This window comes from Fundulus heteroclitus, chromosome 4 (genome assembly GCF_011125445.2).
Source record: "Fundulus heteroclitus isolate FHET01 chromosome 4, MU-UCD_Fhet_4.1, whole genome shotgun sequence".
NCBI classification, from domain to species: domain Eukaryota; kingdom Metazoa; phylum Chordata; class Actinopteri; order Cyprinodontiformes; family Fundulidae; genus Fundulus; species Fundulus heteroclitus.
Window position 1 is genome coordinate 20,722,822 of NC_046364.1, and position 26,871 is coordinate 20,749,692.

Here is a 26,871-nt window from a genome sequence, read left to right on the forward strand (position 1 = left end):
GGTTCTGAGCTGAAATAAACGTTCTAAACACTAAATGTAACAAATGAAATTGCACATCAGTGAGGACAGTATGCATTTGTTGTTTGTGAAGCATGGTGCTGTGCCTGTTATCAGTATTTATGCATTATGGTGAAACTTACAAAACAACAGTGTTTAGTGTTGCATCACTGTGATGAACTCTGGTTGAAAAGACAACCAAATATTGACATTTATTCTAAAAGATAATGTTCACTTTATGTAATGTGTTGATCACGGCCCAATTCAAAAGTATTTCTCCCACAAGAAAATGCTTCTAAAATATTTGGCAAAATAAAAATGCAGTTGCCAATAATTTAGCCGTCCACTGTCACCTGCTTTTTGTAGATTCATGCATTTATTAGTCATTTTATCATCAGTCTGACATTCGTGACACAAGTATTTTCTTCCTTGTCATAGTTTAGTTTCACTGATGAGTCATAAAAGTTCGATATTAAATTTTTCTACTAAGGATATTCTATGTGAAATTACTGTCATATATTGTTCTGATAAGTACCCAAATAATAAGTTTAATTTTGTACCAAAGATTCTTGTATCTGGTTTCACCATCTGATGCATTACATACAAGTTTAACTAAAATAGGGAAACTTTATAAGGTTTATTTATTTATATCCTTTCCATATGGCTAATAGCAGTCCATCCCAATACTCTACCTACTAGACGGTTTCTGAATCGATGTGAAGATCTGCGCCGGTTACTGATCCAGAGCCATCCATCCAGTCCATGAGGTCACTCTGATCTCATCAGCCCATAAAACCTTAGAGAAAGGTGTCTTCACATATTTCTGAGGCCAGTCTTGAAGTTTTAACTGTATCTTGTTCAGTGGGCATCAAGCCTCACTCTGAACCCCTGGCTGGTACTCCTGGGCCGTCCAGGCAGGCTGCAAGTCTGATGGCACCAGAGGAGAATGGCTTCCTCCTACACTCACGCCTGACTCCACAAATCGTTGCAGCTAGTTGCATCTTTTATTTAATTTTTTTTTTCTCTCCCTCAACACATTTGCAAGAAAACAGATGCTTTTGTGATTGTGGACGAGTATTTGTTCCCCCAACTTCAAGAGTGCTGCATCTCCCTAAAATGTTTTACAATTTTTGACTTTAAAAATAATTTTGCATACTATTATTTACAGAAAACTGGAATTCCCCACGTGGCTGCACTAACATAAAATCTTCCACAGTTATTAAGTTTCTGTCAGAGAGTAAACCCACCGACGGTCTATTCTGGCTTATTTTTGCCAGCTCAGAGGGAGGCTGGTGATGATTTTTATTATGCCACCCGGTATAAAATACAGACCAGCTAAGGTGTTGCACGAACTCCAACCACAAGCATTCACAATAAGTAAGCATGAACTAAAAAGATACACTTTATTTGAAACCAGAAAGGGACACTTTTGTACACACAGATGCTTTACATCAAGAGTTGTTCCACTTCATCCTGCTTCCACCGCTGATGGTGCTCTGCGCGCAGCACCGGCCTGGGAGGGGGTAAGGCTTAACCCATACATATAATTTAACCATGTAAAATTATTCCAGCTGTCAGTCATTTGCCAGGGGAGCTGGTGGATCCTGGAGTTTAGACAAAACTGACAGATCCAATCTTATAAATATCAGGAAACAATGCGGAACAAGTGATGTTCTCTAAACGGTGAGTTAAATTCTTCCGTCTCATCTTTCACTTGGACTTCGTGCTTCCTTTTCCCACTTCGTTTGCTTTTTTCTGCTTCTGTTGCATGATTTCAGCGTCCCTACGGCAGAAACAAACGCTTCAAGTCAGCCGGGGTTATCGAGGTGACTGTAACACGTGAATCAGCAGATGGACACAATAGAGGAAGACGGATCTGCACGCTGGGTTCACGGGGTATTGCTGATGTTCCAAACAAAGCCAAAGAGCATGCACTGATAGTACAGCGAAACGGGTCAAAAAACAGGAAACCTTCACGCCGATTTAAATAAAGGGCCGACAACTCCAACTTGCCAAAACACTTTGATTCGTTCCTTCTGCACTCGAGTTACGCGACCATTTAAAGCCATAGGTTGTTAAATGTACGCTCCTTAAGTAGATCAGGGATAAGGTAACAGGAAAGTTTTGATTTCAAAAACTTAAAAAAATAAAATAAAATAAAAAAAAACATCAGTTCATAAAGCAGAATCGCCCTGCAGCTTTGTGGGAAACGTTGCCAGATTCCTCAGACAGGATGTGCTCCACTCATTAGGAGAGACGCGCACGTCAACAACTTTGAGCAGCTTCAGGCCAACTACTGAGAAAATACTGTTTCTGTACGAGGAGCGGCTGCACTTTCCTTATGTGTTAGAGAAACAAATAAAATCTGAATCAGGAGCTCCAAAAACAACCGAATGAATTTGGTCTGTGCCAGAAAAAGTCTGACGAGTGCGTTGCCATTGATGAGATTTTAGTTTGGCTAAAACCTCTTAACCTTTTTTTGTTTTAGCCAGAACCGGACAGACAAAATAACAATAAAACACCCAAATTAAAGAACTAAAAAGGAATTAATGGCTGAACACGTTCTAGACATACCTAAAAGAAGATCTTTACGCAAACATCTCTGAATCTCTGACTTTTAATGCCAAAACACAAGAAGTACTTCATGACCCTGCAGATACCCCGCCTAACCTAACTGACTAAAGCAGAGCTGAGACTTTTTTCACATCCTGCAGATTCACTTAATTATTATTAAAAACAATACTAATTTATTTTTAAACCAACACCCAAACGGGTCTGCTGTGTTGGCATCAATCACGAAGACTGATGAAAAAGTGAACGGAAGGATGTCAAGGCAAAGACGTGGCAGGAAATAATCGAGGAACCGAGTGAAACTGCAAATTCAAAAATAAATAAGCAATGGACTTCAAACTTTAGGACATAAATGCAGGAAACATACAAAGAAAAGTCTAAATATTTAAGACTGTGCGTTATCTTGGCGTCCTTTTTCTTCTTCTGGCAAAACGTAAACAAAGCCTGCGTGCATCATAGTTACCACGACTCCTTGGGCTCACCGTTGTTTCCTGGCCGCAGCAGAGAGTCCATCCTCGTTCCGCTTGCCTTTGGTCTGCTCCGTCTGTTTCTTGGCAGCCTTCTGGCGTGCAAGCTCTCGCTGGTTACCTCCTGCGGGCCGGACAACACAAAGCACAGGCCCCTCGGTAAGACACCTGCGAGACACCGCCGAGAAAAAAAAAAAAGAAAAGAAAAAAAAACTACAGACCCCTTAAAACTGTGTAGAAAGTTAGCAGAAACTTTGAAAAAAAAAATTAAAATTAAGGAAAAAAAAAAAAAAAAAATCAAGAGACCTAAAGCAGCCGACGTGGCAGAGCGGCGCTGTGGAGCAGCAGCAGCAGAAGAACAACAGACCAAATCCAGCTGGCAGCGCTTTGTCGCGACCAGCGGAGTTATTAAAGGAAGGGCAACCACGGTAGAACCATTTCAGCACAATTTAAAGACACCCATTCCTGACATAGTTCGCCATTTACGCCACTTGTTTCTAATTATGCGAGATAAAGGTAAACTAAAACGGTTTTTTTCCCCATCAGGCTTGGGCTAACACCCGGAGCAGACATTCCTCACTGTCAGACGCCTCTTACGTAACACACGTCCTGGTGACACACACTCTGAACCAAAACCTCGTTTTAAGCCAACTAAATCCACGAAAACGGCGCGGCTTTACGTAGAAACAAAAACAACGGACTGGAATCCATGACAGAACGTTAGTTGGAAGTTGGGGTCCGTCTATTTTCTGAAAGAGAAGGAACCCGGGTCGACCCAGCAGCCAAACAAAGACACACACGCATTCCAGAGATTTGAAGGCCGAAATATCTTTTTCGATACTCACTGGTCATTTTAGCACCCTACGTTTCTTTTCGCCCAAAATCCAGATAAGCTCAGCCAAAGGGCCGCTGGCTCCCGTGTCGTCGTTCCAGTTGCTGCGTCCGCGGTGGTTGCGCCTCGCTGTGGCTGCGAACTGCCGCACACCACGCACCAGAACATTCCATCCAAACAGACGCGATGCGCATGCGCCAAAACCTCCAGTCATGGAGGTGTGCACCATTTGCCATCCGGCGAGGTAAACGCTGCGCCGGGGAGGGCGGGCCTTTAAACAACGCACTGCTGGGGAACATTCGGCTAGGTACGATGGGGAGAAAGGGGTAGGGGAAAAAAACAAAATGAAGAAAAGAAAGAAAAACTAAGACTAGTTTGTGAAAACCTCTGTATAATAAGCATTTCTGCAGTTCCCTAAACAGAAAGTGGATGATTTTAAAACATTGACCCACGCTGACATGCCATGAACGAGATACGAATCCACGGCTGTTTTTTTTTTTATTACATTAATATCTCAACCCTCCATTTTGAACTGAACTGAAACTGTTTGACAGTGTCATTCAGTGAAACTAAACTTTTTTCAGCAAATGATTGCAATTATTACACTTTAAGTACATATATAAAACAAATTTATTTTTCAATAAAAACTGTTGGGCATTAAATGTCTTTACATTTACTCACAAATATGTTTGTGAGTAAAAATAAAAAAAAAATGCAAAAGATAAAGGTAAATGGTTTAAAATAATAAAACCAAATATTAAGAAAAGATTCACCAGTGAAAGTGAACGAACATCACAAGCAACACTCAATAAAACCAATTACAAAAATTACAAAAAGCACAACCAAGTCCTCAGCAAGTCTGTCCACGTCACGTGCTGGTATCCTGGCACGCCAGAGGAATCCGTCATTCAGAACCAGTCGTGGCTGCATGCTAGATCAGAAAACAGTTCTGCTAACCAGATGCCATCTAGAACGCCATTTAGTCTGTTAATAAGTTTTGTTCTTATTAATTTTGCATTTTTTTTTATCTACATGCGCCGTGTTTCTGTGCCTCAACGCTCTTACTGCTCCTCTCTCCTCCCTTCCCTCGGAGCTAGTGGCTTTTATCAGCAGCTAGCCTTCAAAACATGAATCACTACGTTTAATGTCCTTCCACCCGTAGCAAAATGTCCCAATTAAAGTCAATATGGAGAGTTAGTAGTTGTGTTTCATGCTATTTTGTTTAATGACACGGAACCAGTGGTGCTTCGGTGGGCTTGCTGCCTTCCGCTTGAATTCAGGTGCCCAAAATTACTTTACATGTAATTTAGGTGCGCACTTTTAAGGGTAATTTTAAGGAACTTGTAATATTCGGGGCTTCAGCTCAGCCCTGTCATTCCTCCTCTTTCTTCTAAATGAGCCCTTTGCAATCCTTATTTATGCATTGAAGTGACACCGTTAACAAAAGCGTCTATTTGTGAATGGGAAGAAACAACCTCGCTGCTATCTGCTGGGCATATCTGTGACACTGAGGATATGAAAAGGGGGGACAGACTCTTTAAAGTTTGATACAGCATTATCTGATAAAGATCTACTATAATGAAACATTCCTTTGGGGGTGGAGAACTCAGTAAAATTGAGCTCAAAGGTTATTAAAAAATGGTCAGATAGGACAGGTTTGCGAGGATATACTGTTAATTCTTCACAATCAATGGCGTATGTCAGCACAAGGTCCAAAGTATGAAGGCAAGAGTGCGCCGGTTTATTCACATTTTGAGCAAAACCAATTGAATCTTGGATAGTTTTAAAGGCTAAACTAAGGTTATCACATTCAGTGTCAATATGAATGTTAAAATCCCCCGCCATTTTTATTTTTAGTATTTTTACAGAATAAGAAAAAAAATAATTTTAGCCATTTTGGAAGCGATTGAACGCAAGCCTAATTATTTTGTCCAAGAAAAGTTCATGAAATGCATCAATCTTATTTATACAACTATAAAAGATAAAAACTGAAGCAGAAGCTTTATTTCAGCAGGGGAAACCTGTGGTTTCTGCCTGGTAAACAAACAGCTTATTTTGAACTGAGTAAATTAATGAATTAATGAATAAATTCATGTCAGGCATTTCAAACATTAAAAGAAAAACATAACAAAAGAAAAGAAAGAAAGCTTATTTTTTCCTGCCTTGGACATAATTATTGAATTTGACTAAGTCCTGAAATTTGAAAGTGTGTAATTATTTTTATTTTTTTTACATATTTCTGATAAAAGTTTGACTGATTATGTGTCTCTTATGCAAATACATGTATAGTAGAATAAAGTGTGACTGAATTGGAGCAGTATCAAGGCATTGTTGCTTCTGTCATATTTGTCCAGTTTTCAAATCATATCACCTGGATTTTTGTTTATTTTCAGCCATGACACTGGAAGCATTTGCTGTTGCCATGGTTATGTTAAATTCAATTCAGAAACACTTAAGAGAAAGAGCCAATGACGATATGTAAACTCTTCCGCTGGTCGTCCTGTGTTAAAAAGTTGCCACTGGTCACTTATTGGCAGGTGAACTACTTTGTTCAATCAAGTAAATGTCACTTTATTAAAGGTTTTATACAGTTTAATGAGCAATAACATCCCGATTTCAAAACAATAATCTGTCTAAGGGCAATATAACCAAGTAATTTCCCGAAAACCATCTTTTGCAGCCCCCAAACGGCGGCAGTAGATGTGGGAACCCGACCCACAGACAAATATACGTAGACACCTCATTGGGCGCAGGTTTGCATGTCTATGTCACCGCCATATTGTGTGGCAGAAAGTAGAGAATGTCTATGTTCCCTGTATATATGTTTTAAGTATTCAGATAGAAAGATATAGATGGAGCTTACATATACTTGTAAAAAAAATATAGAGAGATTAATTGATAGAAATTGGCAACCAGATTGGCTTTTGATCCATGTTTTGATTGATGTGCATACATAGATTTTGAAGTATTCTAAATAAATAGGTGTGTGTTTATATATCAGTATATGCCCAGATTATAAAAGTATATATATATATATATATATATATATATATATATATATATATATATATATATATATATATATATATATATATATATATATATGAGAGAGAGACAGAGAAAGAGAGAGAGAAATGTATATATATATGTGTATGTGTTATGAATATAAAAATCAATTGGTTAAATGTAAACATTGTGGTCTCCATTATTTCATAAAACCATGTGAACCTTTTAAGATCTGGTATAGACACAAATTAGCAACAGACTTTTTGGGGCAGTATTAAAGAGATAAAATTACTAATATGAGATAAAAGTCATAGGAGAATAAAGTAAAAAAAAAAAAAAAAGACAAAAGTGGTAATATTATGAGAAAAACGTCATATTATGACAATTAAGGGGGAACATTTCCAGAATAGTCACAGTTAGTCCTGGAGTAATACTGTCAGGATGCAGCTTGTAGGCTGCAGTCTGTGCTTCGCTGCCTCTCTCCCTTCCCTGCTCAGAATAATTAATTCCACCTGTCAGGCTGCAATCAACCTTCAACTGCTCTCACCCGGTTCCACCCTTATTTATACTCACCTCAGTCTGTTCTTGCTCGCCGGTCCGTAGTGTTCACTCCTGCTCAGTTCCTGCCAGTATCCAGTGTCAGCTCCGTTTTTTGTTACAGTCAACCAGAAGACGTTACTTCAACTTGATTTTTGTTCAAGTCGTTCCCTAAGACTCTGCTCAGCTCCATTCCACTCAAGTTCTCAACTCCATTCTCAAGTTCCTGCAACTGCTCCACGTTTTCAAGATCCAACAAGTTCACTTCCATGGTCTCACGTTCTGTTCCACGTTCTCAAGTTTCCCCAGCCGCTCCATGTTCTCAAGTTCCAACAAGTTGATTCCACGTTCTCAAGTCCTAGCAGCTGTTCCACGGTCTCAAGCTCCCGGTTCTGATATCCTGGTCTCAAGTGCTCCACCCCGGTCTCAAGTCTTCAGCTCCGGTGTTCCTCCCTGGTCAGTCTCCCCGCGCTCCTCCTGTCAGCCAGCTTCTGCACCCTTCATCTCTGTCCATAAAGACTCTGGTTCCTCTCGTCATTAACCCTCCATTCTGTACAATAAAACTCACTTCAAGAACTAGCTCTGTGTGTGCGTGCTGTGTCCGGGTTCATCCAAAGACAAATCATGACATTACGGACCGGCCAAAGGATGAACCCGAGCACACACAGAGCTTGGTGCAGAAGCTGGCAGGATCTGCTCCGCCTCTGCTCGGGACTTCATGGATTCCCCGCTTCCGGTTCGTCCTGCCCGGGTCGCCGTGTGGCGACGCCCTGCCTCTGCCTGTGTTTTCCGGGATCGCTCCCCGCGAGGCCCGCCCCTGACGCTGCCCAGCATTTTAAGACGCCGCCTCCAGTCGTCGCTGCCAGCGTAACTGTTGCCGCTGCCCAGCATGTCTAGACTATGCTGCCCAGCGTTTTCTAGTTTCTGTTTTTGTTTTGAGTTATTTAGGCCCTAGGGTTTTGAGTTACTTAACATTCTTTGGTTTTAGAGTTTTTCAGTGTTCCTTAGATTTCTTAGAGTTTTTTAGTTTCGGTTTATTGTTCTGCTTAGATTACTTGAGTTTCTGTTTTGCTTTGGGTTTTATTTCTTTTCAGCTCAGTTCTATTGTTCTAGTTTTGCCTTTAGTCTTTCGCGTTTTGCTTCTGAATTCTAGTTTTTACCTTAGATTTTCTGTTGTTTGTGTGCTATTTTCTAGCTTTAGTTATCCAGTTTTTCATTAGTTTAGCTGCACCTGCCCTCGTCTCCCTGTTTTGTCTTGTTTTATAGTTTTTCTTTAGGTTTTGGTCCCCTTCCTAGTGTTCTGGTTTGTTTCGGTTTTCTGGCTTTAGCCCCTGTAGTTCCTGTTTGGCCCAGTAGTTTTCTGTTTAGCCCTGTGGATCCCTGTCAAGTTTGTTAATTCAGGTCTTAGTTCCGTATTTGTTTTTCTAGTTTTGTTGTTTTGTCCCCTTAGTGTCTGTGTGTCTGGGTTCCTGCGCTCTTAAAAGGTCCCTGCGCTCTTAAAGGGTCCCTGCGCTCTTAAAAGGTCCCTGCGTTTTGAAAGGTCCCTGCACTCTTTTAGGCCCCTGTGCTTTCCAAGGTCCCTACGTGTCACTTCTCCTGTTTCCTTATCTTAGTTTTGCCCAGTTAGGTTAGTCTAGTCCTCTCTAGCCCTCCGTGGTTTTCATTTCGCTTATTTTCCCCAGGTGTCGCTGTTCTGTTCCCCTGTCTCCCAGTGTTCAGTTTTTCGTATCTCCCGGCGTGTTAGGATGCCCTCTGACCCCTGTAAATTTCGTGTTCCCGGCGTGTTAGGACGCCCTCTGGTTCCTGGTATTTTAGAAATTCCCCTCAAGCCCTGGCAATTTCTTCCCTTGCGCCCCGGCGTTTCCCTCATGCACTGGAGATCTTTTCCCTAGCGCCCTGGCGTTTCCCTCACGCCCCGGTGAGTTTCTCCCTTGCACCCCGGCGTTTCCCTCACACCCTGGCGATCCTTTTCCCTTGCGCCCCGGTGGTTCCCTCTCGCCCTGGCGATCCTTCTCCCTTGGGCCCCAGCGTTTCCCTCACGCTCCGACGGTGTTTTTCCTTGGCGTTTCCGCACGCCCGTTCTTTCCCCCAGCGTTTCTGTACGTTAGTTGTGCCCCAGCTTTTCCTTACGCTGTTGAGCCCTAACTTATCAGTCCGCCTGTCCTTCCCCTGGCGTTTCCATACGCCCGCTCCTTCCCTTGGCGTTTCCATACGCCTGATCTTTCCCCTGGCGTTTCCATACGCCCGGTCCTTTCCCTAGGCGTTTCCGTATGCCTGGTCCTTTCCCTTGGCGTTTCCGTATGCCTGGTCCTTTCCCTTGGCGTTTCCGTACGCCCGGTCTTTTCCCCTTGGCGTTTCCGTACGCCCGGTCTTTTCCCCTTGGCGTTTCCGTACGCCCGGTCTTTTCCCTTGGCGTTTCCGTACGCCCGGTCCTTTCCCTAGGCATTTCCGTACGCCCGGTCCTTTCCCTAGGCGTTTCCGTATGCCTGGTCCTTTCCCTTGGCGTTTCCGTACGCCCGGTCTTTTCCCCTTGGCGTTTCCGTACGCCCGGTCTTTTCCCCTTGGCGTTTCCGTACGCCCGGTCTTTTCCCTTGGCGTTTCCGTACGCCCGGTCCTTTCCCTAGGCGTTTCCGTATGCCCGGTCCTTTCCCTTGGCGTTGCCGTACGCCTGGTCTTTTCCCCTTGGCGTTTCCGTACGCCCGGTCCTTTCCCTTGGCGTTTCCGTACGCCCGGTCTTTTCCCTTGGCGTTTCCGTACGCCTGGTCTTTTCCTCTTGGCGTTTCCGTACGCCCGGTCCTTTCCCTTGGCGTTTCCGTTCGCCCGTTCCTTTCCTTAGGCGTTTCCGTACGCCCGGGTTTTTCCCCTTGGCGTTTCCGCACGCCCGTTCTTTCCCCCGGCGTTTCTGTACGTTAGTTGTGCCCCAGCTTTTCCTTACGCTGTTGAGCCCTAACTTATCAGTCCGCCTGTCCTTCCCCTGGCGTTTCCATACGCCCGCTCCTTCCCTTGGCGTTTCCATACGCCTGATCTTTCCCCTGGCGTTTCCATACGCCCGGTCCTTTCCCTTGGCATTTCCGTACGCCCGGTCCTTTCCCTAGGCGTTTCCGTATGCCTGGTCCTTTCCCTTGGCGTTTCCGTACGCCCGGTCTTTTCCCCTTGGCGTTTCCGTACGCCCGGTCTTTTCCCCTTGGCGTTTCCGTACGCCCGGTCTTTTCCCTTGGCGTTTCCGTACGCCCGGTCCTTTCCCTAGGCGTTTCCGTATGCCCGGTCCTTTCCCTTGGCGTTGCCGTACGCCTGGTCTTTTCCCCTTGGCGTTTCCGTACGCCCGGTCCTTTCCCTTGGCGTTTCCGTACGCCCGGTCTTTTCCCTTGGCGTTTCCGTACGCCTGGTCTTTTCCTCTTGGCGTTTCCGTACGCCCGGTCCTTTCCCTTGGCGTTTCCGTTCGCCCGTTCCTTTCCTTAGGCGTTTCCGTACGCCCGGGTTTTTCCCCTTGGCGTTTCCGCACGCCCGTTCTTTCCCCCGGCGTTTCTGTACGTTAGTTGTGCCCCAGCGTTTCCTTACGCTGTTGAGCCCTAACGTATCAGTCCGCCTGTCCTTCCCCTGGCGTTTCCATACGCCCGCTCCTTCCCTTGGCGTTTCCATACACCTGATCTTTCTCCCTGGCGTTTCCATACGCCTGATCTTTCCCCCTGGCGTTTCCACACACCCGTTCCTTCCCCTGGCGTTTCCATACGCCCGGTCCTTTCCCTTGGCGTTTCCGTACGCCCGGTCCTTTCCCTTGGCGTTTCCATACACCTGATCTTTCCCCCTGGTGTTTCCATACGCCTGATCTTTCCCCCTGGCGTTTCCACACACCCGTTCCTTCCCCTGGCGTTTCCGTACGCCCGGTCCTTTCCCTAGGCGTTTCCGTATGCCCGGTCCTTTCCTTAGGCGTTCCCGTACGCCCGGTCTTTTCCCTTGGCGTTTCCGTACGCCCGGTCCTTTCCCTTGGCGTTTCCGTTCGCCCGTTCCTTTCCTTAGGCGTTCCCGTACGCCCGGGTTTTTCCCCTTGGCGTTTCCGCACGCCCGTTCTTTCCCCCGGCGTTTCTGTACGTTAGTTGTGCCCCAGCGTTTCCTTACGCTGTTGAGCCCTAACGTATCAGTCCGCCTGTCCTTCCCCTGGCGTTTCCATACGCCCAGTCCTTTCCCTTGGCGTTTCCATATGCCCAGTCTTTTCCCTTGGCGTTTCCGTACGCCCGGTCCTTTCCCTAGGCGTTTCCGTATGCCCGGTCCTTTCCCTTGGCGTTTCCATATGCCCAGTCCTTTCCCTTGGCGTTTCCATATGCCCAGTCTTTTCCCTTGGCGTTTCCGTACGCCCGGTCCTTTCCCTAGGCGTTTCCGTATGCCCGGTCCTTTCCCTTGGCGTTTCCGTACGCCCGGTCTTTTCCCTTGGCGTTGCCGTACGCCCGGTCTTTTCCCCTTGGCGTTTCCGTACGCCCGGTCTTTTCCCTTGGCGTTTCCATACGCCCGGTCCTTTCCCTTGGCGTTTCCGTACGCCTGTTCCTTTCCCTTGGCGTTTCCGTACGCCCGTTCCTTTCCCTAGGCGTTCCCGTACGCCCGGTTTTTCCCCTTGGCGTTTCCCTACGCCCGTTCCTTTCCCTAGGTGTTTCCGTACGCCTGGTCTTTTCCCTAGGCGTTTCCGTACGCCCGGTCTTTCCCCGTGGCGTTTCCGTACGCCCGTCCTTTCCCCCGGCGTTTCTGTACGCTAGTTGTGCCCCAGCGTTTCCGTACGCTGTTGAGCCCTAGCGTATCAATTGGCCCGTCCTTTCCCTTTTGGCGCTGTCGTGCGCCCGTCCTACCCTTTGGCACTGTCGTGCGCCCGTTCTTTCCCCTGGCGCAGTCGAGCGTGTGTTTCCTTTCCCTGTGTGAGCCTGCTTTGGTTCCTCCTTGTCCCCTAGTCTCTTGGTTCCCCGTGTTCTCTAGCCCTTTGGTTCCTCGTGTTTTCTAGCTTTAGATTCCCCTTGTCCTCTAGCCTTCGGTCCTCCGTGTTCTCTAGCCCTTTTAGTTCCCCGAGTTTTCAGCCTTAGATTCCCCATGTTCTCTAGCCTTCGGTTCCGCGTGTTTGCTGGCTTTTTGGTCCCCAGTGTTCAGCCTGATTCAATAAAAGGGAGTTGGCATCATGTACTTTGTTTAAAATAGTTTTCCCATTCGTAAATGTTTGTTTTCAAAGTAAATCATCACTGGATAACCCCCTGTCATGGATGTGTGCAGCATTTTTCTCTATTGCTAGCATACAGTAGATTTTTTTTTTTTTCTCCACAACCAGAGATTAACACTTTCCAACTCTGATTATGAGAAGGTGTTGTAGTAAGACTATTCCTTGTTCTGGTACCAAAATGTGAAATCAACTTCCAAAATGATGCCCTTTTCACATTAAATTAAATTGTTTTACTTGCTAATTAAGTTGCTGACCAAGAACGTACCAACCTTTTTAAAAAGGACGAGATTAGACTGTCTGGGGGTAAGAATCTCATCACTGGATTTTCCATTCTACATTTAACAATCTTAAATGTTATAGATACTAAAGTAGGGTTTGTCGGAGTGCGTAAAATAACTGAAGACATTTTTCTCCATTTTTATTGCATTGTCCTATCCCCACTATCTGCTATTGTCCTACAAACACTGCACCACATGCAGATTTCTTTATCCAATCTATTAATCTGCTTTTTTTCTGCTGTAAATGTTCTAATGCACCAAATATAACCCAAACTTTTTTCTTTTTTCTTTTTTTTTTTAAGTCTAAATTACAAACCTGTTAATCATTGAACGTCTCGGCTGGCTACAGTCTTGATGTGTAGCAGGCAGAATTTCTCCTCATGCTTTTTACCAAAGTATCAGCTTTGAAGTTCTTTTTATACTAACCTTTGTTTCCACCTTTCCTTTTCAGGCCTCTGGGAACCACACCTTTGTCCACCTGAAGTGAGGTTTGCCATGGTCTAACTTAATTTAATCAAGTTTATTTAATGGACAAATGTGCATTATTATAAACAGTATTTATATCTCCCTTCCAGTTGTCTCTGGGGGGGCAGTTGGAGTTAAAACAATCTTGCTGTCGACAATCTGAACTTATCCTTGGCAACCACTGCGGTACCATTAGCACTTCAGAATAAAAACAGAACTCATGCAAACCCAGTCAAACCCCATGGATCCTACCTGCTGAGGAAAACTGAAGTTACTGATAAGCTAGAGTTTCCATGGGTTGCCGCTGCTTCTGGAAGGTTTAGAGGCGTTAAGTCATTGCATGTTAGTCTTTTTGGCATGAACTTAGATCACAGATTTCTGTGTATCCTAATTTTCTTAGTGTTTGTGTTGCCATTTGGCCTAGACAGCAAAATGTTTTTTTTGTTCCTGTAGATCCTTTGGTCTTTTACCTCTGTGTAAGCTAGGCTGTTGTGTAAATGGCTTATCTCGCATGGACCCTGTGAATGCATCCCTTCGTTTGAACAATCCCATGCCTCTTTATCAGTGTATGTCATTATTTGAGCAAAGTGCAAATTTTTTGTACTTTTTGCGTAATGTATATTTATGCATTTTTGTGCAACTAAATAATGAACCTATATAAGTTGGATGTTTAGTAGTCTCTTGTGTTTGGTAATTTTTGAACCTATATCCTGTTGAAGTAGTTTTAAAAGTGCAATTTGTTTAAAGGGGACGTTGGAATTGGCTCGTGCCATTCTGCTAAAATGAGATTGCCGTAAAACAATCTTTCAGAATGTGAAACTGAACTACAAATGTAAAGGGTTGCTTTTTTTGGAGGGGGGTGGGCATTTTGAAGGGGGTAGCAGGATTAGACTGATGAAGGAATTTAGTTTGTGGTTTAGAAAATGTTTGTTCTTGTATCTGCTGTACATAAGATGTTAAAAAAAAATCCCATCTTATGAATAAAAGTGAATGCATCCTTGTGTTTGCCATCTGTCATTTATTTTTCTGCATGTCACTGACCAATCAACGCTAAAATGGTCTATTGCAAATTGAATATAAAACCTGGAAGTCTGCAGCCATCAGATGTTTGCATGAATTATTGATGCAAACTTTTCATTTGTAATGCACCACTGCATTAGTGTCTCTCTGCATTTGTGGAGCTGACCTCCACACTCTGCCCTCTTCTGTTCTGGGAAGATGCTCTGCTCAACCAACCATGCTGCATCCTCCAGGGACTTGACTGTACTGTGTAACCAGCTGCCTCAACCAAACTGCGCTGGTGGCTAACCATGGCAAAATTGTCATTTTTGTTTCATTTTATTAACTTTTTTTTATTGTGCAATTTGTGGCCTCATGTCTGGAAAATAAAGATGAGTTTTGACAAATTTGGTCTCAAATAAAATCCATAAGTGAATAGCACATTAAAAATAACTTTTTGAATATGTTAATATGCAACAAATTATTTTTTTTCCAAGGAAATGTCTGCTGGCTTTACCTGCCGATGAAAATGGAAACCTTTTAAACATTCTGGGATGTAAAGTGAAGATCTGGCATCCAGGTCTTCTAAACATAGAAAACCATCTTTGTCAAACCGAAAATGGTTCTAAAACACCAATGGCTACCTCGCTGGAAGCAAATGGTCTCTGAAGATTTAGCCACTTGCCCTTTACTGAAAAGCGGGTCATTTAACTTTCACGCAGAATATTTGAATTGACAGGAAATCAATATGAAGTGGGGTGGGTGAGAGATGAGATTCACTGAAGTCCGTTTCATCCAAGGACAACTGCTTCATGTCACTTCTGTGTATTTATATATAGATATATAAAGTTATCGAACCTCAGAATGAGTTTCGTTTGAGAAACAAACGAGAACACGAAGCTGCAGAGATCCAAATTTCTGTAGGGATGTTTAAAGTAGAATTTCATGATGCAAGGGATCTGTATTTAATAAATTATAAGTAAACCCTGGGGAGGGGGGGATGATGCATAACCCAATGGTGAGGTGGTCACTTCCTTACACCAACTCTTGGTGTTTATTTCACATGTTCTTCTGTGCATATGTGGGGTTTATTCCAAAAACATTGGTAAGTGAATTTGACACCACAGTTTTCCTTTAGAGGTGTGTGTGTGTCAAAGTGGCCTGAGATGGACTGTGACCTCCAGGGTGAACCCTGCCTTATTGTCAAGTGGAAGAAAGGCACCAGTCCCCCTGCAGATTGAGCCGGTACAGAAGATGAGTTGCATTAGACTTCAGAAAGCCAATGACTGTTTGCATGATATAGTGTCTGTGTATATCTGTTTTTTGTCGAACCTGTGAGGTAATAATAGTTCTTAAAATCAGGAGGGTTAAAAAAAAAGTTTGAAATGAGATTAAAATATTTCATTTTTCTATACTGGACTTTGTCGCCCCCTACTGGACTGAACGGGTGGAACTGAAGCGTAAACTGAAATGAGAACTTTTTATTGCTAAGCCTGTATGCTCTGGCTGGGGATTTTTCTGACAACCCAGTTCCATTAATTCCACAATGCAAATACCGATAAAAGGGATATAGTGTAACATTTATCGACCCTCCTACTGAGCAGCCTGTCACAGCATTTTGAGAGCTGTTGTAATCACAGCTATGCAGTGGGAACTGATCATGTATAGGTGATTTAAACATAAACTGTCCAGTGTCACGTGCAGGAATGTAACTATTTTCAGGCTGTGGAAGTACATCTAAAACAAATTAATACTGTGCAAAAGTACAGTGTTTTTTGCCAGTCATCTCAAAGTGAAACTCTTATAAAGAGTCATTACACATTTATATATTCCAAGTCTTTGTTTCTTATAATTTTGATGATTGTGGCTGACATATATTGAAAACTCAAAATTCAGTGTCTCATATACTGTGAAATTGAAATAAATTGGAAAATTAGAATACTGTGAAACTCATGGTGTCACACCCTAATAAGCTAATTAGCTCAAAATACCTGCAAAGGTTTCCTGAGCCTTTAATGGTCTCTGGATCAGTAGGTCACATAATCATGGGGAAGGCTGCTGACTTGACAGATGTCCAGAAGACAGTCACCCACAGCCTTCACTAGGAGAGTAAGCCAAAAAGCTCATTGCAGAAAAAGCTGGTTGTTCAGAGTTCTGCATCCAAGCATATCAATAGAAAATTGAGTGGAAGAATGAAGTGTGGACTATATTACTAAGTCAATCCAGTACTAACTCACCCAATGGCTTAGCTTAGCACCGGCTTTGCTACGGCGTTATAACAGGTATAACAGTTAAAACCAGAGCTCTCAAATCTCACGCATTGACCATGTGACACACGCATTTCACTAACTTCACACGCTCACACGCAACGCATGGCATTTCTCACACATAAAAATAGCCCATCTAGGCTGCGGATCATCCGATCACAGTTCCGTCCATCCAGAGCTCAGTCTAAACCCGCCTTCTGCGGAGCTGTTTCAGCTTCTTTCACAGCTTGTGTGCATCAGTAATTCCTGCTGCAGTTCGTATCAACAGAGGCGCAGGAAGAGTGATCAGAGTTGTAAATAATTTTGGTCTTAACCAGTGGTCAAAGTAAGCCGGTACTGCGTACACAGGAGGGAAGTGGGGGGAGCGGCAGACGGATGAAGCCTTCATTCAGAACCAATCATGGTTGCACGCTGGATCAGAAAACAGTTCTGCTAAGCAGGTGCCGTCTAAAACGGCATTTAGTCTGTTTATAAGTGTTGTTCTTATTAATTCTGCATTTTTTTTAACTACATGTGCCGTGTTTCTGTGCCTCAGTGCTCTTATACTGACCCTCTTCCCTCCCTTCCCTCGAAGCCAGGGGTTTTATCAGCAGCTAGCCTTCAAAAAGTGAATCACTACGTTTAATTAATTAATTTAATCCACCCGTAGCAAAATGTCCCAATTAAAGTCAATAGGAGAGTTAGTAGTTGTGTTTCATGCTATTGTGTTTAACGAAACGGAACCAGTGGTGCTTCGGTGGCCCGCTGCACCTCCTTGCGCTTGAATTCAGGTGCGCAAAATTACTTTGCATGTAATTTAGGTGCACACTTTTAAGGGTCATTTTAAGGAACTTGTAATATCGGGGGCTTCAGCTCAGCCCCGTCATTCCTCCTCTTCCTTCTAAATGAGCCCTTTACACTCCTTATTTATGCAATGAAGTGACACCGTTAACAAAAGCATCTATTTGTGAATGGGAAGAAACAACATTGCTGCCATCTGCAGGGCATATCTGTGACACTGAGGATATTAAAAGGGGGGACAGACTATAAAGTTTGATACAGCATTATCTGATAAAGATCTACTATAATGAAACCTTCCTTTAAGGGTGGAGAACTCAGTTAAATTGAGCTCAAAGGTTATTAAAAAATGGTCATATAGGACAGGTTGCGAGGATATACTGTTAATTCTTCACAATCAATGGCGTATGTCAGCACAAGGTCCAAAGTATGAAGGCAAGAGTGTACCGGTTTATTCACATTTTGAACAAAACCAATTGAATATAGGAAACTTTTAAAGGCTACACTAAGGTTATCACATTCAGTGTCAATATGAATGTTAAAATCCCCCGCCATTTTCATTTTTAGTATTTTTGCAGAATAAGAAAAAAAATAATTTTAGCCATTTTGGAAGCAATTGAATGCAAGCATAGTTATTTAGTCCAAGAAAAGTTCATGAAATGCATCAATCTTATTTATACAACTATAAAAGATAAAAACTAAAGGAGGAGCTTTATTTCAGGAGGGGAAAAATGTGGTTTCTGCCTGGTAAACAAAAAGTTTATTTTAAAATGAATAAATGAATGAATTCATGTCAGGCATTTAACACATTAAAAGAAAAACATAACAAAAGAAAAGAAAAAAAGTTATTTCCTGTCTTGGACCTAATTATTGAATTTGACAAAGTCCTGAAATAAAAAAAATGGCGAGTTTGTATGTTCTCGAAATGCCAAATCATGTATTACTTTAACTGCTTTCTTTTGTAGTGTGTACAGTGGTTGTAAATTGCTTCTGTAGGCGGTACCCCAATTTAATACAGGAGGCACAATAAACTGTTAAAATATGATATGTGCATCTTTTAAAATTCAGCATATTGTAAAAAACAAAAAAACATCATGTTATGGAATGACACTCTTGATACAAGAGAAAACATCTATTTTTCATCTAATGAGTTACTGATTTCTTCAACTGAGTCCACTATAAGTGCTATTGATAGGTGAGCTCTTACTTTCTGTTATTGATTTCTATTTATCGGTTTCTATTTATCAGTGAATTCATCCAGACAGTTATTGAGGAGTTTTTTTAGAACCAATAATTTATTCTGACCAGTAATTTATTTATTTTTGCTCTATATTCGTGACACTCCAATCAGTTCTTGTGCTCCAAATTATGTCTATTTCAATAGGGGCGCTAATTCCTGCTGTATATTTCTAAGCAATTGATGTTTGAAATTGCCAATGTTTTCCTTGATATCTTTTTTATTGTGAAAATCTTATCCCAAGAGCTATTGCATCAAAATTGATCTGTTCCATTTACATATTTCTGATGAAAGTTTGACTGATAATGTGTCACTCATACAAATACATGTATAGAGGAATAAAGTATGACAGTTTAACATTCATTTTGCCTTGGTACTCATTAATGCTTTATTAATCTCATCGAGGTCGGCAGCACCTACCAGGTTCGGGTAAATCTGGAACCATTTTTTTTTTTGTAAGCAACTGCATTTTGCAGTCTTGATCAATGTGCAAAGTTAAATGACCTTAACAGGGATTTTCAATTAACTTGGCCGCAAGATGAATTCTCGTGGTATCCGTGCGTTCACAAACACACGAAAATCCATCTTGTACAGCTCCAGCTTCCATCGCTTACGTTTTAATTTGATACCGTGATTGGATAAAACCAGTCTTTGGTAGGTGGGCACTAGGTGTCGCTTCACCCAATCAGCTTGGAGAGTTCTGCTCCTTTCCCCAAACGGATTGATAATGTTCAAAACGTAGAGCGCTACACATTTTCAATCTGGCTGGCCAGGTTGATAACTAACAAAAAGTATGTGATTATCACACAAAACTAAAATGTTCACATGAATGTGAAAATAATTATGGTAAATGTCTGATATCGCAAATATGTGCCAATTTTTAGTTTTTGGGTTTCACCTGGAAAATCTATTGTTATTTGCAAAATGATATTATTAAGTGGCTGGAATCAATTTTCAAATTTGTTACTGGTGTGGTTAAATCTGACTAGAAAATGGGGGACAAATATTCACAGGAGAACCTTACAATTCACTGAACTTTGTCAATAACTTTTTTATTTTTCTGTATTTCTTTTATGGTTTCAAAATGTAGTTTAAGTTTAAAGACATGTTGTTTATGTTAAACCATTGCTTTAGTTTTACAGAGGATTTACATATGATCCCTATTTACATTTGATCCCTATGCAAAAGGCCCGGTCAGGGGCGATGAAGTGGCTGGCGACAAGATCTGCGCGTTTAGAGCGGAGACGCGACTTTCGTTGGACTTAAAAAATCGGAACATTGTTGTCAAATTGCGTCACGGCAACCAATGAGGGACTGGCTGTCGATGTGACATACGGTGAAGGAGATTTTTTTCAAACCAAATATAAGACAGAAAAATTCATGTTGACGTAGGATGAAGTAAGGAATGCTCTTTAGAGGTTTGAGGGTGGCTATGAAAAAAGCTGTTTTTGTATAGCCCTTAAAAAGACTGTTAAATCATTCATCATTCGTCCAGAAGTGACCCGGCCAGTTGCCGCTCATGCGATCAGTTCGAGTTCTCTGTCTAGTATGTGTTTCAACCCATTCACAATGCAAATCCCGAGTTACACAAAACATTATTTGAGGAAATAACATTTTAAAGAATGATTTGCTCAGTAAAATCATTGACTTTAGGGATGCTCGATTTTATTAATGCAATTATACCCCTGGGTGGCTAGGGGTCGCTGTAGCGATCAGTCCCTAAAATCTGCTAATCCTAAAGTTAAACAAAATGCCTTTAAATCAACATTAATATCCCATATTAATGTAAATTTAAGTAATAACGCTCATAGCTCTATTGAACGATGGCAGAGCGAAACGAACAAACCTTATGCTTGAACAAGCTGAAGTTGAATAACCGGAAACCGGGACTCCCATCCCCTTGGAGAGCAGTCTTGGGTTAAGGGTCTTGCTCAGGGACCGAGTGGCTGTGGGAGTTGAACTCAGAACCTCCAGGAACCAAGCGCAATGCTCTAATCACACGGTGGTGAGAACGCCAAATCCTAACCACTAGACCATTAGGGGTGATTTTATGCTTTGAAAAACGTTTCAACATATTTTGTTTAAATTTCAACACTATATAGGCACAATGTTTAGAAATTAATAAGAAAACCAATGACACTCATAGCCAGGGTTTGGGCTTTTTTGCAATGTATTGTTTGATGGACAGTAGGCCTTTGGAACGGTCTGTTCATCAACTGACTGAAATTCCTTAGGGTCTGCAGCTGCTTAGAATGCCTCCTGAAGTGTATGTACTTAGCAATGGTTTTATTTTGAAGAGCCTATCTGTGTTAGCTGGGCGGTAAGCTCAGAAACTCCGGGAACCAAGCGTGCAATGCTCTAACCCCTAGGCCACCACCCCCTTTAAAAACACATATTCCCTGACCAGGAATCGAACCCGGGCCGCGGCGGTGAAAACGCCGAATCCTAACCACTAGACCACCAGGGATGATGCTTTCAAAAACGTTTCAACAGATTTTGTCCAAATTTCAACACTATATAGGCACAATGTTTAGAACTGAATAAGAAAACCAATGACACTCATAGCCAAAATTTTTTAACCTGAATGAAAAAATCATCTCCAATGGGACAAACATCACTGTGGCTCTCCACAGTTCTATAAGAATGTAGGACAGTAAGGCCTTGATGAGTGGAATGCTGCAGAAGAAGTTATCAAAAAAACACCTTATGATTTTTGTGTTTTATATCATCACAAAGACGCATGACCACATCTCCAGCTGTCTCCCACTTCACTGATGCGACCACTACTTGCAAAGCCTTGCTACACTTAAAATCTGTTCATATAGCCTGAGGTTCCTGCCCTCACCCACACTTTCACTCCCCAGGGTTTGGGCTTTTTTATTGGAATGTATTGTTTGATGGACAGTAGGCCTTTGGACCGGTCTGCTCATCAACTGACTGTAATTCCTTAGGGTCTGCAGCTGCCTTGAATGCCTCCTGAAGTGTATGTACTTAGCAATGGTTTTATTTTGAAGAGCCTATCTGTGTTTGCTGGGCGGTAAGCCAAGTTATCCACAAAGTGCAGGTATCTTAGGATTTGCTCATATCTGTTTACAGACATGGAATTTGCAATTATTCCAAGTCGTAGGCCATCCTCACTTGACCAGTACATTTGTGCCCCTTGCCTACCGAATGTACCCCATGATCAAGTTGATCCCTAAAAAAATCTGCATTTTCTTCCTCTGTCACTGCCTGATTTCCTTTCAGCACGTCCACTTCATTGGACACATGGTTAATCGTAATTTTCTACATATTGGACAAAAAAGTCTTATATTTGAAACTGATAATATCCTTCTTTAGATGTTACTGTAAATCATCATATTTTTTTTTTTTTTACCTGTTGGGCGCTTCTATCACAGAAGGATTGAGACGATATGCCAGCAGTGGTCGACATGGTTGACTGTTTGTTGGCCATCTTGGATTCAGAAGAAATTTACTTGCAGCTACAATGACTGACCACTGAACTGACCTCAATGGAGTGTGGCAGCAGAGAGCATTATAGACACTAATATGCAGTTTAACATAGAAACCAATAAATTAAATAGATATTTACTTTTTAGTAGTTGTCCACTAGTGACTGCTATGCAACAGAGCGTTAATGTCAGCAAACACAGAAGATAAGCCTTGCCATTTTTTTCCCTATATTGATTCAAAGATATCCATATCAGATATCCATATATGTGTAACAGATATGAAACAACCTGTCACTTGTGTAACTGAACCCTGATATAAAATTCAGTAGTTTTCTGGCTGAGTATGACGCATAATCTTAATTCAAACAGATTCCAGTATGTTACAGCATCAGTAGACCCACATACAGGCCACTATGCAGGAAATGAACCAATCAAGGCCTCACTAGTCTCATTCCCCCATCTAAGAAAAAAACTGCAACAATTTAAAGCAACCAAAAGTTTTTTTTTCTCCTTCCACCCATTTTTTAATGTCTGCGCGCTCTATGAGGAGGGGGTTGGTGCTTATCTTCAAAGGGGATGGATCAACAGTCTATCATAGGGAAAATGAAACAAACAACTAAGACCTGTTTGAGGTTTCCAACAGTCTTAATATAAATGTTTCTGGGCTTTTTCTTGTGGGAAAGCTGGAGCACCCGGAGAGAACCCAAGTTTTGGCCTTTAACTAACAATGCTAATTTAAGTGAAGGCCTGAGGGGAGGTTTGAAGAACCTCTGCATCCAATGCTTTCTGCATGCTGAATCATTCCAAAAAAGTTAAAAAACAAAACAACTGGACTTTTTTCCAAAGTTTGAAGACCTTTCGCTTCCTATCCAGATAGCTCCGTCCGTCCGTCCGTCCGTCGTCTTCCGCTTATCCGGGGTCGGGTCGCGGGGGTAGCAGCTTCAGTAGGGAGGCCCAGACGTCCCTCTCCCCAGCCACTTGGGCCAGCTCCTCAGGAGGAACCCCAAGGCGTTCCCAGGCCAGCCGGGAGACATAGTCCCTCCAGCGTGTCCTGGGTCTTCCCCTGGGCCTCCTCCCGGTGGGGCGTGCCCGGAACACCTCTCCAGGGAGGCGTCCAGGAGGCATCCTGACCAGATGCCCGAGCCACCTCAACTGGCTCCTCTCGACGTGGAGGAGCAGCGGCTCTACTCTGAGTCCTCCCCGGATGACTGAGCTCCTCACCCTATCTCTAAGGGAGAGCCCAGACACACTACGGAGAAAACTCATTTCAGCCGCTTGTATCCGGGATCTCGTTCTTTCGGTCACGACCCAAAGCTCGTGACCATAGATGAGGGTAGGAACGTAGATCGACCGGTAAATCGAGAGCTTCGCCTTTTGGCTCAGCTCTCTCTTCACCACAACGGATCGGTACAGCGCCCCCTTCACAGCAGACGCTGCACCAATCCGCCTGTCGATCTCCCGCTCCATCTTCCCCTCATTCGTGAACAAGACCCCAAGATACTTGAACTCCTCCACTAGGGGCAGGACATCCTCCCCAACCCGGAGAAGGCACTCTACCCTTTTCCGGTTCAAGACCATGGTCTCGGATTTGGAGGCACTGATTTTCATCCCGGCCGCTTCGCACTCGGCTGCGAACCGCTCCAGTGAGAGCTGTAGATCACGCCCTGATGAAGCCAATAGGACCACGTCATCCGCGAATAGCAGAGACGCAATCCTAAGGCCACCAAAGCGGATCCCCTCAACACCTTGGCTGCGCCTAGAAATTCTGTCCATAAAAGTTATGAACAGAATCGGTGACAAAGGGCAGCCTTGGCGGAGTCCAACTCTCACCGGAAACGAGTCCGACTTACTGCCGGCAATGCGGACCAGACTCTGACACCGGTCGTACAGAGACCTGACAGCCCTTATTAAAGGGTCCGGTACTCCATACTTCCGGAGTACCCCCCACAGGATCCCCCGGGGGACACGGTCGAATGCCTTCTCCAGATCCACAAAACACATGTAGACTGGTTGGGCAAACTCCCATGCCCCCTCAAGAATCCTGCTGAGGGTATAGAGCTGGTCCAGTGTTCCACGGCCAGGACGAAAACCACACTGCTCTTCCTGAATCCGAGATTCGACTATCCGACGGACCCTCCTTTCCAGAACCCCTGAATAGACCTTACCAGGGAGGCTTAAGAGTGTGATTCCTCTGTAGTTGGAACACACCCTCCGGTCCCCCTTTTTAAATAGGGGGACCACCACCCCAGTCTGCCAATCCAGGGGAACTGCCCCCGATGTCCACGCAATGTTGCAGAGCCGCGTTAACCAACACAGCCCCACAACATCCAGAGCCTTAAGGTACTCAGGGCGAATCTCATCCACCCCCGGAGCCTTGCCACCGAGGAGCTTTTTAACAACCTCGGCAACCTCAGCACCAGAGATGGGAGAACCCGACCCAGAGTCCTCAGGCTCTGCTTCCTCAATGGAAGACGTGTTGGTGGGATTAAGGAGGTCTTCGAAGTATTCTGCCCACCGACGCACGACGTCCCGAGTCGAGGTCAGCAGCACACCACCCCCACTGTAAACAGTGTTGGTACTGCACTGCTTCCCCCTCCTGAGACGCCGGATGGTGGACCAGAATCGCTTCGAAGCCGTACGGAAGTCTGGAAAAGACTTCCAGATAGCTCTCTCATTTCAAAATGTCTGGAGTGGTGTGAAGTTCCATGCGTCTGTGGAGAGGTTGTTTGGTTTCTGCAAAATAAAGATCAGAACATTCCTCACTGCGCTGAACTGCCTCTCCACAGACGCATGGCTCAACACACGTGGTTAGTTAGGGGACATCCTGGGTGTAACTTCCTGTGACTAACAGCTAGCTTTTCCCCGTCTTGCTGCTAGCATCTTCTTTTTTTCAGTTTCATGCAAATTGTCCAGTTCAAAAAAGAGCTGCCTCGTTTTCCTTTCAGACTCCTCTCTCTCCCTCTTCTCCTGCTGTTTGTATCTTATTTGGGCATTCCATGTGTCAATCAGATCCTTGTTAATTGCAGCTTGTCTCTCCCTGGCTGCCCTGAAACGGCGTGTTTCCTCTAAGAACTTCTCCCACATTGCTTCACATAGTTTTTTTTTCTGCAAGAACGTCTGCGGCAGCCTTTTTGTACATTATGTCTACCATTTGGTCATACACGATTTGCTGACGAGATTTGAGTTCATCAGGAATGTGCTTCGTCCTGTTGTGTGTCAAAGTTTCAAGTTGCTCAAGTTTCTTTTCCTGAGTCTTTTTTATCGAGGGGCGATTGCTGTATAAGTTGCTGAAGTCCATGTCTGTTTTGTTTCTCTCTCTGGTCTGTCCCAGTCTAAGAAAGCTGTCGCTGAAGAATGGCTCCAAACTGAATGTGATCTCAGATTCCAGCTCTATTTATAGGCTATGATGTCACAACCTGCTTTGGTCATTCATGGAATGTTTGCTAAGCGTCACCGCCCACGCAACATTTGGCCTTTGTGACATCATCAGGTTTTTATTTTTCCAGAATTGGAGCAGTATCAAGGCACTGTTGCTTCCCTCATATTTGTCCAGTTGTTTATTTTAATTTTTGTTTATTTTCAGCCATGACACTGGAAGCATTTGCGGTTGCCATGGTGATGTTAAATTCTATTCAGAAACACTTAAGAGAAAGAGCCAATGACGATATGTAAACTCTTCCGCTGGTCGCCCTGTGCTAAAAAGCTGCCACCGGTCACGTAATGGCAGGTGAACTACTTCATTCCATCAAGTAAATGTCACTTTATTAAAGGTTTTATACAGTTTAATGAGCGACAACATCCCAGTTTCAATTAACATATATATATATATATATATATATATATATATATATATATATATATATATATATATATATATATATATATATATATATATATATATATATATATATATATATATATATATATATATATATATATGTGTATGTATATATATATTTTATCATTATTTTTTTTTCATATACAGTACAGACCAAAAGTTTGGACACACATTCTCATTCAAAGAGTTTTCCTTATTTTCATGACTATGAAAATTAGAGATTCGCCACTGAAGGCATCAAAACTATGAATTAACACATGTGGAATTATATACCTAACAAAAAAGAGTGAAACAACTGAAAATGTGTCTTATATTCTAAGTAGCCACCTTTTGCTTTGATATATATATATATATATATATATATATATATATATATATATATATATATATATATATATATATATATATATATATATATATATATATATATATATATGTGTGTGTGTGTGTGTGTGTGTGTAGTGAACCTTTTAAGATCTGGTATAGACACAGATTAGCAACAGACTTTTTGGGGCAGTATTAAACAGATAAAATTACTAATATGAGATAAAAGTCATAGGAGAATAAAGTAAAAAAGAAAAAAAGACAAAAGTTGTAATATTATGAGAAAAACGTCATATTATGACAATTAAGGGGGAACATTTCCAGAATAGTCACAGTTAGTCCTGGACAGTGTTGTATAAAGTACTGAAATCTCAGAGTCAAGTAAAAGTATAGGTAACTCTCCAAAATATGACTTTGGTAAAAGTCCAAGTCACTGACTGAAATGTTACTTGAGTAAAAGTCTTAAAGTATCTGAAATGTCTTGTACTTAAGTATGAAAATTACTGTAAAAATAGATGCACTCAAGTAATGTAATAAAAAGTATAAGTAAAAAGTAAAACAAAGCAAATGCAGTTTGAATGACATTTTTTAGATTTTAGTAAACTTTGAAAGTCAAATTCCCTTAAAATA

The 26,871-nt window shown here is 42.7% G+C and overlaps 1 protein-coding gene, 1 long non-coding RNA gene and 1 other non-coding gene across 3 annotated transcripts; 1 reads left to right on the forward strand and 2 right to left on the reverse strand.

The window, feature by feature from the left end:
• Nucleotides 1–1,381: 1,381 nt before the first annotated feature.
• LOC105916412 (small EDRK-rich factor 2) lies at nucleotides 1,382–4,039 on the reverse strand. The gene is made up of 3 exons (XM_012850933.3): nucleotides 3,881–4,039; nucleotides 3,051–3,159; nucleotides 1,382–1,780 (listed from the first exon to the last, which is right to left on the reverse strand). The coding sequence occupies exons 1-3, from the start codon at nucleotides 3,885–3,887 to the stop codon at nucleotides 1,708–1,710; spliced, it is 189 nt and encodes a 62-aa protein (XP_012706387.1). The 5' UTR covers nucleotides 3,888–4,039; the 3' UTR covers nucleotides 1,382–1,707.
• An 8,671-nt stretch (nucleotides 4,040–12,710) lies between these two features.
• Nucleotides 12,711–14,348, forward strand: LOC118562941. Its single transcript, XR_004930899.1, has 2 exons — nucleotides 12,711–13,370; nucleotides 13,458–14,348. It is a non-coding gene; the product is annotated as an uncharacterized LOC118562941 (long non-coding RNA).
• Nucleotides 14,349–21,022: 6,674 nt separating this feature from the next.
• Nucleotides 21,023–21,094, reverse strand: trnae-uuc. The gene has a single exon. It is a non-coding gene; the product is annotated as a tRNA-Glu (tRNA).
• Nucleotides 21,095–26,871: the final 5,777 nt, after the last annotated feature.